Source organism: Melospiza georgiana, chromosome 1 (assembly GCF_028018845.1).
Source record: "Melospiza georgiana isolate bMelGeo1 chromosome 1, bMelGeo1.pri, whole genome shotgun sequence".
Lineage (NCBI taxonomy): Eukaryota > Metazoa > Chordata > Aves > Passeriformes > Passerellidae > Melospiza > Melospiza georgiana.
The window spans coordinates 99297410-99312900 of NC_080430.1; the positions used below are offsets into that span (position 1 = coordinate 99297410).

The window sequence follows — 15491 nt, forward strand, 5'->3', positions numbered from 1 at the left end:
CAAAATTACAGCAACAGTCAAAGTCTCTACATTTAACTTAGGGACTACACAAGTTCACTTATCTTACAGATGAGAACTGTTGAATTTTCAGATTAATCGTCAAGGGAGGCTGGGAATAGAATGTTTTCTGTAACTGTAGGTCTCTACAAATAAATACATGTCAGATTACTAGAATACTAAATAGTGTGAAATCACGCTGGAATTTGCAATCATTACTGTCCTGTAGGAAAAGCATCCATACCAACATATTTAATTAAAATTTGCAAGTCTGATTTGACATAATGTGAAATATTCAGGAAAATCAAAATGGCATAAAGGTTCTTTGATGAGTACCAGATATGATACCAATGTTAATTAAAGCACAGATAAATTGCACTATAATACACCAGATTCCAAAAGTTGCCGTGTTCTGAGGCAGTGAGCTTTCTCCTTAAACATTAACAACCTATGCTCAAAAGGACAGATTAAACCAGTACTCAAGCTTGTTTTCTCTTCTGATCTGTAAGTTCAATAGGATTCAAGAAACAGAGGAAATTACTTGTTCAAGGAAATTTAAAAGTGTTGTGCTGCTTAGAGTTCAGATAAATATATCATAGGTCATTTCTCCATACAGCTCTCCTTTCAGAGTAAGAACCTGAAATATACAACTTTAGTTGTTTGATCTGGATAAGCAATTACATAAAATAATTTCTGTAGAGCAGTGGTCTGGTGGAAAGTGCCTATAGCAATAGTTCTACTGCTTGCAGTTTACATGTCTTCTGTTTTCTGAGCCATACCCAAAATAGGACATCATACTGGTAATTCGAAGTTACAAGTGTCCCTGAAGGATCTTTTGTGACAATTCCTAATCACCTGTTACTACACAGTTTAGGAACTGATCAAAGGTTCATTGACACCAGCAGATTTCTCATTGACTTCAAGGTATTGTTACTTGAAGAAATATGCAGAGAGAAAGTTTTGCTTCAAAATGGAAGAAAATTATCTAAAGCTGTTTTCTCAATCAAGCCTCCTCCCAAACTGGATTGTTAATTTTAAAGTGACACATTGTTCCTCTTATCCAGATAAGAATAAAAAAAAGGAACTGAATCACTAACTGCAAAATGCTTGTATCTTTAATTATATATCTTTGATGTCATCATTTTCAACATTCTACCTGTCATCACATTTAGCTCTTCAGTGATTTGTTACTTTTCTCAAGTAAATTCAGCCCAAGTTGATTTTATGTGTATGAATGACAAGTAAGCCCACTAACAGAAATATTTACTTTAAAAACTAAATGAATGCTAAAATATAATACCAAAAGGTAAATTCAGGGCAGCTAAACATATGTCAAAAATTAGATATTAAAAAGCCTTTTTTTTTAACTATACACTGCAAATAATTAATTTCTGATATAGAGAGCCATATGGTGAACTGACCACATTAATACATTATTAAGAAGCAACTTTGTCATAATTTTGGGCCTTTCAATCTGAACTATGAAAAATTCTTTTAATTAAAGATGCAGTCATAGAATCATACAATGACCTGAATTGGAAAGAGCCTCAAAGATCATCTACATCCAACTCCCCTGCTCTGGGAAGGAGAACCTTGATTCATCCCTAGGACCAAGATCACTTCATGTACACAAACACACAAATACACACACATCTATGAGTGTGTGCATTTGCACATTCCTCCCTCATCTTCCTGTTTCACCACCAAGTTATACTTTCTGCCAGGGGCAGAACAACAAGCTAAACAAACCTCCTCAAATGGTGCCATTTGGGTATGGTGTTCCTTTCACAGAAAATCTGTGTGCAGAAATATGTTTCAGCATGCACACACATGTTTCTTCTGAACATGCTTTCTCACAGAAATAACTTTTCATCTCTCACTTGTCCTTAAATTAAAAATAAACAATAAATAATCCTTGTCTTGCTTGGTGTTTTCAATGCAAATTGTGTAATGAAGACAGAGAAAATATTGGCAAGTATGAGTCAATAGAATTTAAATATCTTGTCAGAAGCCAGTATGAGCAAAAAAAGTCAATGATACTGTAGGCTTATCTTGCACTTTCTAAATTAGATTTGTGGGAAAATAAACATCAAATGGCACCTTAATTTTATGTGGCATGACAAATAATACTTTATGCTGGACACTAAGAACATTAAGTATGTCATTTCCAGAGATAAAACTAAATATGAATGGGGACCTGATACATGAAAAGAGTGGAAAGAATAGTTAACTCTTTGCAAGAATTGCTGCTGAAGCAACAATACAGAATTCTGTCCTTACTCTCTGGCCACCTGTCAGTTATAGTAATTTACACAGGAACACTCAAAATTCTAGACCTAGTCTAAAAATAATGAGATTTGATTAAGGAAAATTAACTGCACCAAGATTCCATTCAATGAAGTCATTTGCATTCTCAAATAATTCAGATGTTGTTTACAGAAAATTGCCTAATGATATTTTAAATCTCAGCCTTGAGGCTTCTGATATCAAACTTTATAAAAACTCTAGCACACTAAAATAGACTACTGTCTATTCTCTATGAAAGCACTATAATTTTTTTTTGTACAGAATTGTTTTCCTATGATAGCCACGCAAAGTACTGAACATTTCTGGGCATATTAGGTAAGAAATTTAACAGAGAAATTCATAGGAGGCAGTTCAGCCATTCAGGTTTATGTCTGGTAATTATTATGCTTTCTGCAGGATTCAAGGAACAGTCAGAAGGCATTTTTTGAGTCAGGTGGAGAGTATGTGGCAGAATGGATGATCTTACTATATGTATCCTAATTTTCTGTAAGATTATAAGAGTATCACTTTTCTATTTCACATATGTAGTAAGTGAATGAAAAAAGCAATTTCAGGTAAACAGCTGTGTAGCACCTTCACACTACAAGGTAACTTCAGAATAAAGATTTCTGGAGAAGATAGAAATAATCCAGAGCCTTTAACAAGATCTACCTGCTGAAAACCTGAGCCTTCAAATAGGCTGTTCCACTTTAAAAGCATTTAAATGCTTACAGTGATAGGAGAAGACTTAATTTATCCAGAAGCTTCACTCACATCAGTGGAGCTTCCTTCATCTGGGGACAACAGGTAGGAAACCATTCACAGTCTCTTAAAGAAAGTAATGTTCCTAAGTAACAATACATAGATTGTTGTAATATAGAGTAAAACATCTATATACTGAGAGAGAACAGAAAATATTTGTTTTAAAAATTGTTTAAAGGTTTTTTTTTTGGCTCTATTGCAAAATCAATAGCTGGTGACTTATTTTCAATTGTGAACAACAACAACAAAAAAAGAGAAAGAACAGAATTGTCTCTGCCAAATATACAAAATGCTCATTTAGCTTGTTTTCCTTTTTATCTAGGTATACTTTTTTATCACTGATGTTCCAAAAAGATTTAAGTACCAATTAGTGTAATTTTTGCCTCATATCCCACGAACAGAATAGGAATTTACCTCATTAACTACCAAAGCACTAAATAATGGAGAGGAAGAGTACATTCTGTACTTCAGCTAACTGAAAATTCTTTTAAACCACACAGACCTGCACTGCCTATAGTGGCATTTCTAAGTCTACAGTGCACACCAGTGGACTATAGTAGTACATGCACTTTTCCACTTTTTTCAGGATAGTTTTGTAAATATCCCATCTTATTTAACTCTTAAATGACCAGAAAAGCACATCCTTCAGGATTTATAAAGATGGATATAAAATTTTGAGGAAGATTTGCAATGAGTATAAACAAGAATGTTTTATTGTACATAAGATAAAATGATAATTCTAAAACCTAAAACTTCAACAGGCTTGCTCATTCCAATTCTCTGTTTGCAAACATCACAGCAACACACCAAGGATTTGCTTTGTTTTCCAGAGTCCAAAGACCTAACTAATCAAACCCAGACATACTTTTTGTGTTTCTCAGACTGATGGTTAATTGAGCTGTAAACTAAACTGTATCTGAAAAAATTGCATACTCCATTCCTGGGGACATTCAACAAGCAAAATTATGGATGTAAAAATTTTCATGTTCTTTCTCCTCTTTGCAACAAAGTTTACTTTAAACTCAAGTATAACTAATGTCAATATTCTTTATTTGCTCAACAGCTTTTCAAACAATTTTTGTCTTTCTGTAGATACTCACGCAAATACAACAATTAGTGTAATTTTATACTGAGTAATTTCTTTCCTGTTTTTAAAACAACAAAGTGTTTTACATCTTTTAATAGATGAACAGAATTCTTAGAACAAAAAAAAAAAAAAAAAAGACATTACCAGTTACAATGCCAAATGCAACTTTCTGTTGTACCTGTTAAAATGGTTATAATTTATGACCTCAAACAAGTCAAGATCAATGCTAGTGTCGCACAAAGCTGACTATAATGTTCATGGTTACTATGATTATAGATTGTCACTTTGCTACTTTTTTAAATTAACTCAATATATTGAAAACTTATTTGCAACTTCCAAATGGATGCTGAATGTATAATAAGTTAAAACGACGATCATCAAGATCACCAAAGCTTTCCATATTTTGTTTGTTTCAAGATGAGTAAATAGTTGTCTTCTAATGAAAGTAACTAAAGAAAGTGATTAGTTACTGGGAGCACTAATAATCAAGTCTTGACAGCTGTGAAGTTTCTAACATTCCCCAAAATCTCTCCAATTTTCAAAAGGCTAGAAGAGATATCCATTCCTAAAAATGATTTAATTTGCAGTGGCACTGTCACTTGCAAACCAAGCACTTTTTTTTCACATTCACAGTGGGACTGTTAGGCAATCTACCAAAGGAAATAGCAGATTAATTTAGTCAAGGACATGAAAATAATCCAGATGTAATGATTGATCTGCTTTTAATCTAGAAATTCCTTTGTGATTTAATATTGGAAATTTATATTGGGATCAGATTCCATGCTTAGCCTAGTAGATGTCTGCACTTTGCTTTATTCCACTTTCAAATTTTTCACTGTCAAAATTCTCGTCTGTTGTTCCAGCATCCATTTCTCAACAGTAATGTATAGTGAGTAATATTAACATCTGTGTTGTCAACACACAAGGTTTGGTTTATTTCACTAGAGTTTCCACTTACAGAAGCCCCCTCCACTGATATAAATAATTTCTTTCAAATTAATCAGATTCATCCAGATCAGTGTATTTTTCTGCAATTTAAAAATGAGATTTATGTCATAAATGTCAGAAGCTGAAAAGAATGCTCAAAATATTACCTCCTGTTAGCAATTAAAGCAATTGAGCATGTTCCCAAGAAAAAAGCAACAACACATATATGTAGACATGCAAATGCATAAATATTGTTCTCTATCTCCAATGAATTCTCAGAAAATTTTTACTTTCTGTTGTTCTATTCCTGATGACAGTGCCATAAAGCATTTCATGAAGATTAAATTGCTTAAGTAAAACTATTAACTAAACCTAGAGTTCCTCTGTTTGGCACAAGTATAACAAGCTAAAATCCTACTTAATGAGCAAACAGAAAATAAAGAATTAAAATTTAAAGGAACTCAAATATGAAAGATAGATATTAGTTTGTTGCTGTGTTGCATATGCATCACCTATTAACTGGAACTTAAGATTTAATAGACTGCTTGCAATTCTTTCCAGAACATGAAAGAAAACTAATTAAATTTCTTCCATTATTCAAAATCTGAGATGTTAAATTCATAGGACAGTTTAAATTCACTATCTATGTTTAGCTATATATATGAGTTTTTTTGGACCAAAGAGGTTCTCTATCCATTGTCCTGAAAGATAAAACCTGGAAACTGCAATACAAATATTTCTTATTCTTCTAATCGTGGACACAGATTGAAATGAACATGTATTTTCTAACACCAATTCAACACAACCAGGCAATGTTCTTAAATTACTCCTTCAAGGCTGATCTTTGTAAAAGTACATTGCTTTCTGGCATCAGACCTCCACCATGAGGGCCCTGCTGAGCTAAATCAGTCTCCTGGCACATCTACCTGTTCTCCTGAGTATTAGAACAAAACTTGGTTGTACTCCAAGGCCTTTCAGGTTTGGTTGACTCCTTTGTTTACCCATCCGAATTGTCTCCCTTGGGAGCCTTCCCAGCAGTTCCCTGACTGAGCCAATAACCTGCTCTCCTTATGTTCAGGGTCTGTCCTCTGCTGCTCACCTTTCTTCTTTCAGGATGACTGACACCACTATTTCAAAGCTACCACAGAGGAGGAAATTATTCATCATCACATACCCAGCTAGTTTCCTTCATATTAGTCAACAGCAGATCCAGCTATTCATCACCCCTTTTGGGCCTTCAGCAAGAATTTATTCCTGAAACCCCACTGAAATCTCTGTGGTTGCACCAGCTATTGTAACTTTCTGGCAGCTGTAGTCACCCACGAGAACTGGGATTTACAACTCCAAGATCTGTGCTCTTTAAACACTTTTTTTTGTTTCCTCATTAGGTGGTGTGTAACAAACTCCTACCACAATGACACCCTCACTGGCCTGTCCTCTGATCCTAAATTCACAAGTCTGATTGTCCTCCATCCTTCTGGAGACCTCAAAAGAATGAGCTGCTTTTAGATCTGAGGACAACTTCCATTCCCTCAGCCCTTCCTTGCCAGTGTTTCTAGAAGTCCTTCACAGTACTCCACTTGCATGGGCTTGGCACAGTATTTGAATTGTTCCAACAATATTGTAGTTCTGTAACAACATACAGCTCTAATTCTCCCTGCTTGTTTCCTAGGATGTGTGCATTTTTTTACCAACATTTGAGGCTGGTGTCCCTTCACATTGTTTTACCATTCCTGAAGTCTTTCATGCTCCTATCAACCTATGCCCTGAGTTTTCCAGTGACCACCTCTTTATTTCACTGTGGTCTGCAATCTCTCATTGCTTCCTTTCCTAGTTCAGGTCCCCATGACCTAAACCCCAGAGCTCTGTGATCATTCCCAATATGCCCCCAGCTGGTGCCCATCAGGATGAGCAGCAGCATAGCAGTCTAAGGACTGGACATACCTCGGCAATCTCTCTGCAATTTTCTGGATCCTAGCCCACAGCAAGCCACATAACCCTTAAAAAGCAAGTGGGGAGCAAAGGGGTTTCTATCCTCACAGGAGCAAGCCTCCTACTACCACCACTTGCTGCTTCTCCTGATGTTAAGGCATGGTGTGTGTTAAAGCTGGCTCTGATGCCTCACAAGTTATCGCTTTCTTCACTTACTTCACTACCACGTCTTTGAACCTTTTGAAGTGCAGATCTGGAAAAAGAGCCATCCTGCAGTTGCTGGAGAACATACCTTTCCAGCCCTCCTACTGTGGGACTCAATTCACTGTGAAACTCACAGCCTCTGACTGCCCCTCCCATGTGGTTCAGACTTTTTTATCTCTGGATCCCTGTGAAGATCCTGTTAATCTCCTCTTTGCCTTCTCTGATCCTGCCCAGCCTTACTTCCTTGTCCAGGTCGATGGGGACAACACATTTTTTCAGGCAATTTCTACACCTCTACTGCTCTATTTCTCCAGCCTCTCAGGAAGGGTGGCAGGGCTTTCCTGAGCATCCCCTTACCCCACATGGGCCCTTTCTCTCTGAACACAAGTCCCACTGGACCCTGATCACACACTGCTGTATATCGGGACCACCAGCCTCACCACACATGGGAAGGGGCATGGAACCTGCCAGCTCTGGCTGGCCCCTCCTGGAAGCCTGTGGAGCCATCCCAGTGCCACTCTCACAGCTTCCCAGCACCAGGTGCTGCCATGGGAGCATCCACACACCCTCACCAGGTCACTCCCACCTGGCTACGCAGAATACTTATTGATATATGCTGGATTTGTCACATTCATAAACCATGGAGACAATTTCACTCTTAGCTACTACACAGGAAATCAGAAGTCTAAATTTTCTTTCTTACTCCGTGTGATAACAATGTACTGCTAACATACCTGTTTCAGGCTTTCCAGCTTGGTTTGTCTCAGTTCTTCATATTTCCATTTCCAAAGAAATAATTCGTTTTCCATCTTTTCCATTTCTTTCTCCAGAAATACATTCATTCTAAAAAAGTATTTTAAAATTTAGCATTGTACGATTTTGAAGCTGACAGAACAAAAGTTACATTGAATTTCCTTCTCATAGCTTGAGTTATGCTGCCTTTGTCAATGTTATATCTTGACTTTTCCAAAAACTTTTATTATCATTGCATAATTAGTCCAAAAGATTCATCAAAAATAATAGTTAAAGAGAAAACAGAAATCCAGTGGTACAGAATTGAAACTTTATATGAAATAAAATTTTGAGATAAACTGAAGAAAATTTAAATTCAGTTAGTGGTTCAGGACACCTAATTTATCACAAGTTTCTTCACATTAGTGAAGATCCTCAAAGAAAACATATTACATCACTTGCATTTAGTACAGACAGCACATTAAACACATGTATACAGGAGAAATATACACTATAGAGACCAGAAACCAAAGATGATTGATGTTTGATATTAAAAAACATTATTAAAAGATGTATATTTCATGTTTCAAAAAATAATAGCTCCTGGAATTAAATGCTAGAAGAATTTTAGGAAAATGTATTATTTAGTGTAGAAGTACTATGCCTGTACAATGAGAAAAATATGAAATAGTTGAAAAGAAAATTCTAATCCTTGGCAATTAAAGAAACTGTTGTGTGCCTCAGTAGCAATATTCTATTCTAATGGAGGCTAACGGAATTTTTCAACCTTTTTAACAAAGACGTTATTGCCGGCCTTACTAGAATATATTTTGACAATATTTGGTTTAAACATTCACATGTTAAACCAAAGTCTATTGATGGAATTTGTCTGGAACATTTCTGTGCAGCAGACTGCAGGCTTATATAGAGATAACAAGAGTTGCCACTGACTGGACTGACTCAGGTCCTGGAAGCAATGTCAGCTACTTTAATGAAGCAATCCACTATAGTGAAATATCTTCTTCTCTCTTCTTTTATACCTAAACTTAGTGCTCTTGAATCAGGGATCTCCTTTTTCTGCCTAGATTTAGTATATAGCACTGCTTATCTTACCAAAGACCTAGAAATCCCATAACATTACAGTAATAAAATAAACACCATTATTCACAAAGCAAAATGGAGCAATATGTATTTCATGCATTTCAACTCAACTGTTTTGCTTTCAAAGTAAAGGGATATTTCATTGGAATGATATCATGACTTCACTGGGGAACTAACAGAATTCTTAGTGGGACATTTAATATGGTAGAAAGTGAAAGTATGAAAGATGACATTCTAATACTTTGAATAATTGTCCATTGACTGCAATGAATGCAGTGAAAGTACTCAGAAATGGTCTATTCTGAAAAGTAAAAGAGGAATGTACAATACGTTTCACCTATTTAGAAGACACTAGTTTTGTTTTGTGTTACAGTACTTAAGTGAGATCCCTTCCCTCTGATGCCACTAATTGAAGGAAATTATTCTGATTACCTAAAGTTTACTATTTAAATAAAGAAAATGAAGAGTGGAAGAAAGAATATAGCAGACATCAGAAGCAACTTACTTACTAGAATCAAGTTTAGAACATTTTTCATGGATCTTGTAACGAGACATTTTAACTCATTATCTAATTAAATTACAGAATTACAGAAAACGGTCGAGGTTGAGAGTGACCTCAAGGAGGCCATCTGGTGCAAACCCCCTGCACAAGCAGGGTTGCCTAGAACTGATTGCTCAGGACCATGTCCAGATGCCTTTTGAATGTCTCCAAGGACGCACACTCAGCAACCTTCCTGGAAACTGAAAACCATTCCCAGTGTTCAGTGATCCTGGCAGGAAAAAAGAGGAATTTTTTTGTTGCTTAGTCAGAACCTTTTATATCCCTTGTCTGTGTTACCCAGCCAGTCTTAAGAAGTTCCTCTTTGATATTATCAACTAGCAATCAACTAATTTGCAAGCTTTTGGTTTTAGAGGAAATAAACACTTTTAAGTTCAAAACAGAACAAATTACTATCTTAAAATTAGAAGACAATTAGATGAGAACACTGATCCAAAAGATGACAAAAGATAGCTATTTTAAGCAAATGATTATGCAAAATGCATAGCCACTCATAAGGTTTGTAATTTCTATTCATGCTAATGGACCTCAAATGTGTAATTGATGTGAGCCATTAGTACCTAGTAGAGCATGTTGGTGTGTACTTTTACACTGTAAACTCAAGCCAAGATATTTTTTTGAATGTCAAAACATTATTTTTCATCCCTTTACTTTTATTATTTCTTTTAGACCTTCTTTCTTTTTGTCCTTTGCAAAGCCTGATCTGTGTGCATAAGGTTATGTCAACATTACTGATGATAGCTCTAAGCAGAATGCAAAAAGCAGAAGTCTTCTCAGGGTGAAAATCAAAATATCTTATGGAGAGAGTTAGGAAACCAACAAGGTTACTAGTTAGGTAACTTAGAGGGAAATTCAAACACTGGATTTGCATAAGCTAACTTGACTCTAGAAAAATGCAGAGTTCAGGGTGCTGCATATAAACCAGGAAACTGCTGAGAAGTCCTCTGCTGTATGAGTAAGATCATACTGACTGCTAAAGTAACCTCTGGCCTTGGGGTTCAAGCTGTCTATTATCTGTTTGCTTTTGATGCAACACAGCTGTGTGTTCTTGGCTCAAGTTCACTGAGAAAATTGCTAAGTTGTGAGAAAGAAGCTGTGAGAAAATACTTAAGTTAGAGCCACACAAGATAAGGGGAGTAAAAATGCAAACGGGGTGAGATTGTTGAGATAGTCATTACTAGCAACTCCAGAATACAGGATTAAAAATGCTGACATGAGCAAGAATAAAACCTAAGAGAGAAAACTGGAAATCTGAAGTTGGAAATATGGCAAAATCTGCCAATTCTACCAAGTGGTGGAGACCAACCCTGTCTGACGTAGCAGGTGACAGCCTGCTCAACAGAGATTCAGCTATTTCGAGACTGGTGACTATGATAATACTTATCCTAGTAACATTATTCCTAGCTATTTACTGTCTGCATTGCCAAATATAGTTACTTCTTAGAAGCTGCATATATTCTGCTTACATAACATCTCTCCATGCAGGAAATGTTGCCCTCCTGGAGAGGGAGTTGTTGTACCCATCCCTGCTGCTATGTGGAAATCACTGCTCGGTGCCTGAGGTCGGCATTGCCACATGTTGCATGTTATAAACACGCCCCAGTTCTTACTGTGTGCCAGTAAATTTATTGTCTTATACCACAGTACAAAATAAATGAATGTGAAATTATTCATAAATGAAAAATTTAAAAAATAAAAACATGAAAAAATGAATAAATGAAAAAATCTGTCTCTGTGAAGTACAGTTAAATATTGGTTAGAGAGGCATGTAAACAAACCGACAAAAACCTATTAAAGTTTTTCCTGAGAAGTGACTAAAAGTGAGTTGAAAATTTTTCCATTTTCTAAATGGAAGCTATTATATATGTATGCATACTTGACTGCTGATGAAGCACCTAGGCCCCTCAATATTTCCACCCCAGGAAAATGGGTATGTGAGGCATCAGTCTCCTAACTCACACATATGTTTGCTTTCACAGGCAAATGAGATACCTTTCAAGGAGAGAGAGCACAGCCATCTTCTGCTATATGATTCAACTAGAGAATTATTGTATGCTTTCTACAACTATCTAATTCATATAACAAACACATTAAATATGAATTAGGAATTGAAAGGATTTTTTACCTCAGACTTGTGCTATGTATGTGACAGTTATGAAATAAACTGACAGAAAGGAAATTCTTCAGCACAGTTTGCCATTGAAGACTCTCTGAACTGAAAGTGTTGAATATATTTGCAATGGACAGGAAATTTTCTTCCTTTTAATTTTATAATTAACTTCAACTGATTTTGAAACTACCATCACCTGTAGTTGCAGCCTGATGTCTGCTACTACATCATCATGCATCACATGCTGCGTGTTTCCTTGAAAAAGCCTTTCTGGTGAGATTCAATCTTTCTCAATATTGACCATTTATACAACATAAAACTTCTTTCAGGCCATCAAAATATACATTTAGTATTTATGTCAGACAAACTTGATCTGTTACATAAATGTATGATAAATCTGTTACTCCCTCTTTGTTACTGGCTTTTAACAGAGACTTTGCTACAAGTGAAGAGGTTAACAGAATTTTGCAGCTGATTCATATATTTTGAATTCAAAACCAGCCTTTTTCATTCTGCAGTTGGACTCTTTCAAAGTCTGCTTGTAGAGCATATGAAAATTTGTTATTATGCACAAAGCACTCCAATAACTGGGTATAACATACATTAGATATCACTGCATTGATACCAAATTACATATTTGTATGGAAAACCTCTTATTTAAATGACAAACAAGCCAAAGAAAACAATAAACACGCTTTGCTGAACTGTTTCTCTAAATTCTTATTGAAGCCTTGCAAATAGCAATGAATAAAGTTTAGAACATATGAGCTACAAATGCAAACATCACCATATCTCTTTTAGAAACTGTCTAAACCCCTCTAGGAGATTTTCAAAAGTAGGATTTATTTTGCACTTACTCTCTTTCCTTCTGTAGGATTTTCCTCATCTCAGCCAAATGCAAATTTAAGACTGATACATGTATTAAATCATTCTCTGTTGTCTTAGCTGTAGTGCCCAAACTGATTTTAGGTTTCTCCAAACAGATGCTGGGAAGTCCATTGGGGAAGAAATTGGGAGGCTTTGGGGTGATTTTTTTATTGTCATTGCTTTGGTCTTTGTTTACATCCTGAGAAAACAAAAAAATGACACCTAAGAAAAACATAAGTGAAGGAAAAAGTCTAACATAGCTCCAGCAGGGCCTACCAAAGCTCTTCTAGACATTTAAGGAACGTAGGAGAAAAAAAGGAAATAGGTAACATCTTAGACAGTTGGACTGTATATGGGTAGAAGGTGCAAAAATGTCAGTATATTTTAATAACTGTAATTTTGTGATTTCTTACAGCTCCTGTTATGACAAGCTTAATATCCAAAATATTTCAAATGTGTCTTCACTAAGGAAATATATTCAATTTCTCTTTTTTAGGCTATAACTCTGGTGAAGATAGAATCTTGGAACTAACAAAACTAGCAATGCAATTTATCCATACGAATAATGTATTGAGAAACTTTACATTAGGAACTCAAAATTTTATGTAAAGTATACTAAAGCAGGCTTGTACAAGTTTTTCATAAGGAACAAAGTATATAGACATCTATTCTGAAGATACTTGTTTTGCATACAAAACATAAGAAAAACTAATATCAAAATGGGAAAAAATTAAAAGTAAAATACACATTTTTGAGGAAGACTGAATGTCTCTTATAAGCAAGTTTCCCTTAGAAATGTATTTGCTTTACCATAGCTGAGGAGTTTTGTTTAAAAGCTAATCTAATTTTAGCAGTTTACTGACAATCCTCTTTTACATCACTCTGTTCTTTTGAGGTTTTAGAATAATACCCAAAATTTACATCAGAAAATGCTAGAAACCACTGAAAAAATAAAAATGTTTCCCATTCACATATAAAGTTTCATTTTTAGTAGGAAAAATTTTATACTAAGGAAAAATAGTTAAAGTATATTTTGTGGTATTTCCTTCCAATGGCATATTTGTCTGAAAATATGAAAGTTATGCTTTTTTGGCAAAATTTATTCTTGCTACTAACATTACCATTTTGGGGTTTTTTTTTCAGATTTCAAAGGAATATAATATTGTTAATATGCATTAGAGAGTAAAATTTCCAAACAGAATACATACAGATCTAAAATCTTGGCAGTTTCTCTTGAATTGCAGTAGAAACTTTCCTACTTTCAACAATGCAGGGAAAAACATTTTCCTGCAATGTATGAAAAAAATTGGCTATGTTTTCAAACACTGCTATCTGTCAGAAAACAAGTAAAGATTTTTGGTGATGTCTATGAAGACTATACAGTGCACTCCAAGGCACAGAATTAAAGGTAGTTAAACATGAACAAATGCTTTGATTTTTGATGAATGTAATTGCATCTTTTGCGTAAAGTTAGGAACTGCTTAACCAATGCTGATACTTGATTTTTTAAATTCTATATCATGATTTAATCGCTCTCCTTATCAAATAAGAACTCTTGCAAATTTGCAAAGAACTGCCTACCTTTCCCATTCTTTTGAAGTTCAGAGAGAATTAAATGATTTTAGACTTTAGGTTCTTTAGAAGCCAAGAACCTAATATGCTTTTTTGGAGGGGAGAAAAAATGTAAGTTTACAAAACATGATTCAGATAAGAGAGGTAACCTGTTACTGTAAAACATGAGAGATAACCAAAACAATATGTAAATTATTGGATATAATAGTCTGCCTCTGTTCCTTAAATGTCTAGTCATAGTGCAAGGGTATGAATTGTTTTCTATATTTTCCCATATTAGAACTATTTAGATGGGGGGGTCAGGGGGCCAAAAGGTTTTGCTAGTGAATGGATCAGGCAATATTTTGGTCAAAATTCTTGAAAAATCCCATTTCAACATACACATCCATACTTTATCACTACTTCATGAACCACAAAAAACATTTCCCATTCTTTACCTTCTTTGTGTCTTCTGCCCCAGGAATTTTGATGATTTTGGTTAGGTCTTCTGGAGGTTCTGGTTCCAGAAACATTAACAGGCTTTGGTCTTTTTTAATACAGGATATTTCTGAGCAACAGCATTCCATTTTCCAAGCAGTTCCATTTTCTAAGTTTTCCTTCTCACTTACTAAATCCTGATTTATTTTTTTAAGCACACTAAGCTCTTTTATGACACTGTCTAGTCTGATTCTCAATTGTCTTGCTTCCTCTCGTGCTTTATTTCTTTCTCCTCTCACTTTGCTCCATTTCTCTCTCCAATTAGCGGTGCAATCTGACCACCAGCGCATGGTCTTCTCCATTTGGGCAGCTCTGGCTTTGACTTCCTCCAGTTCCTGTATTTTTACTGCTTCAAAAATTTCCCAATCACTGCTGTAACTTGTATGCATATGTGCATAATGAGGTGAATTTGGGTAGAAACTTTGAGATGGAAGATTTGAATGAAAGAGGTGGTCACCTGGTTGCCAACATCTATCTAATTTATCAGGTTGTGTTGGTTCGGTCCCAAAAACCTCCATCTCTTCCATTTGTTTCTGAATACAGTCTAAATTAATGTTTTGATTCATCATCTAATTTCACTCCTAAAAAAGACAAAGACAGACAATAATTTAGCTTTTAATTAATTATATCATATGAATAACCTTCAAGAGTTGGGGTTTTTACTGCTGTAGTAGTGAGTTAATGATGCTGCCCATGTTTTAGAAATGTGCTTTATCAACATGAAATAGCTATTAAAATATCTTTTATTTAATACTTTTTGAGTACAGCATAAACAGACATATCTATTATTTGGCTAAGATTTGCTTGGAAAGGAAGAGTCATTAAATAATCATAGTGCTCTCAAAAATGTTTGAGTCTAAAAAAAACAGACCAAAGCT

The 15491-nt window shown here is 35.2% G+C and overlaps 1 protein-coding gene across 1 annotated transcript in view; it reads right to left on the bottom strand.

Moving 5' to 3' along the window:
- CCDC102B (coiled-coil domain containing 102B) overlaps positions 1-15179 on the bottom strand; it is a 123422-nt gene extending 108243 nt beyond the window's left edge. Inside the window, 3 exon segments of the mRNA XM_058040767.1 lie at positions 7930-8038; positions 12555-12763; positions 14574-15179. Of these exon segments, the coding sequence (XP_057896750.1) occupies positions 7930-8038; positions 12555-12763; positions 14574-15179 (924 nt within the window).
- Positions 15180-15491: the final 312 nt, after the last annotated feature.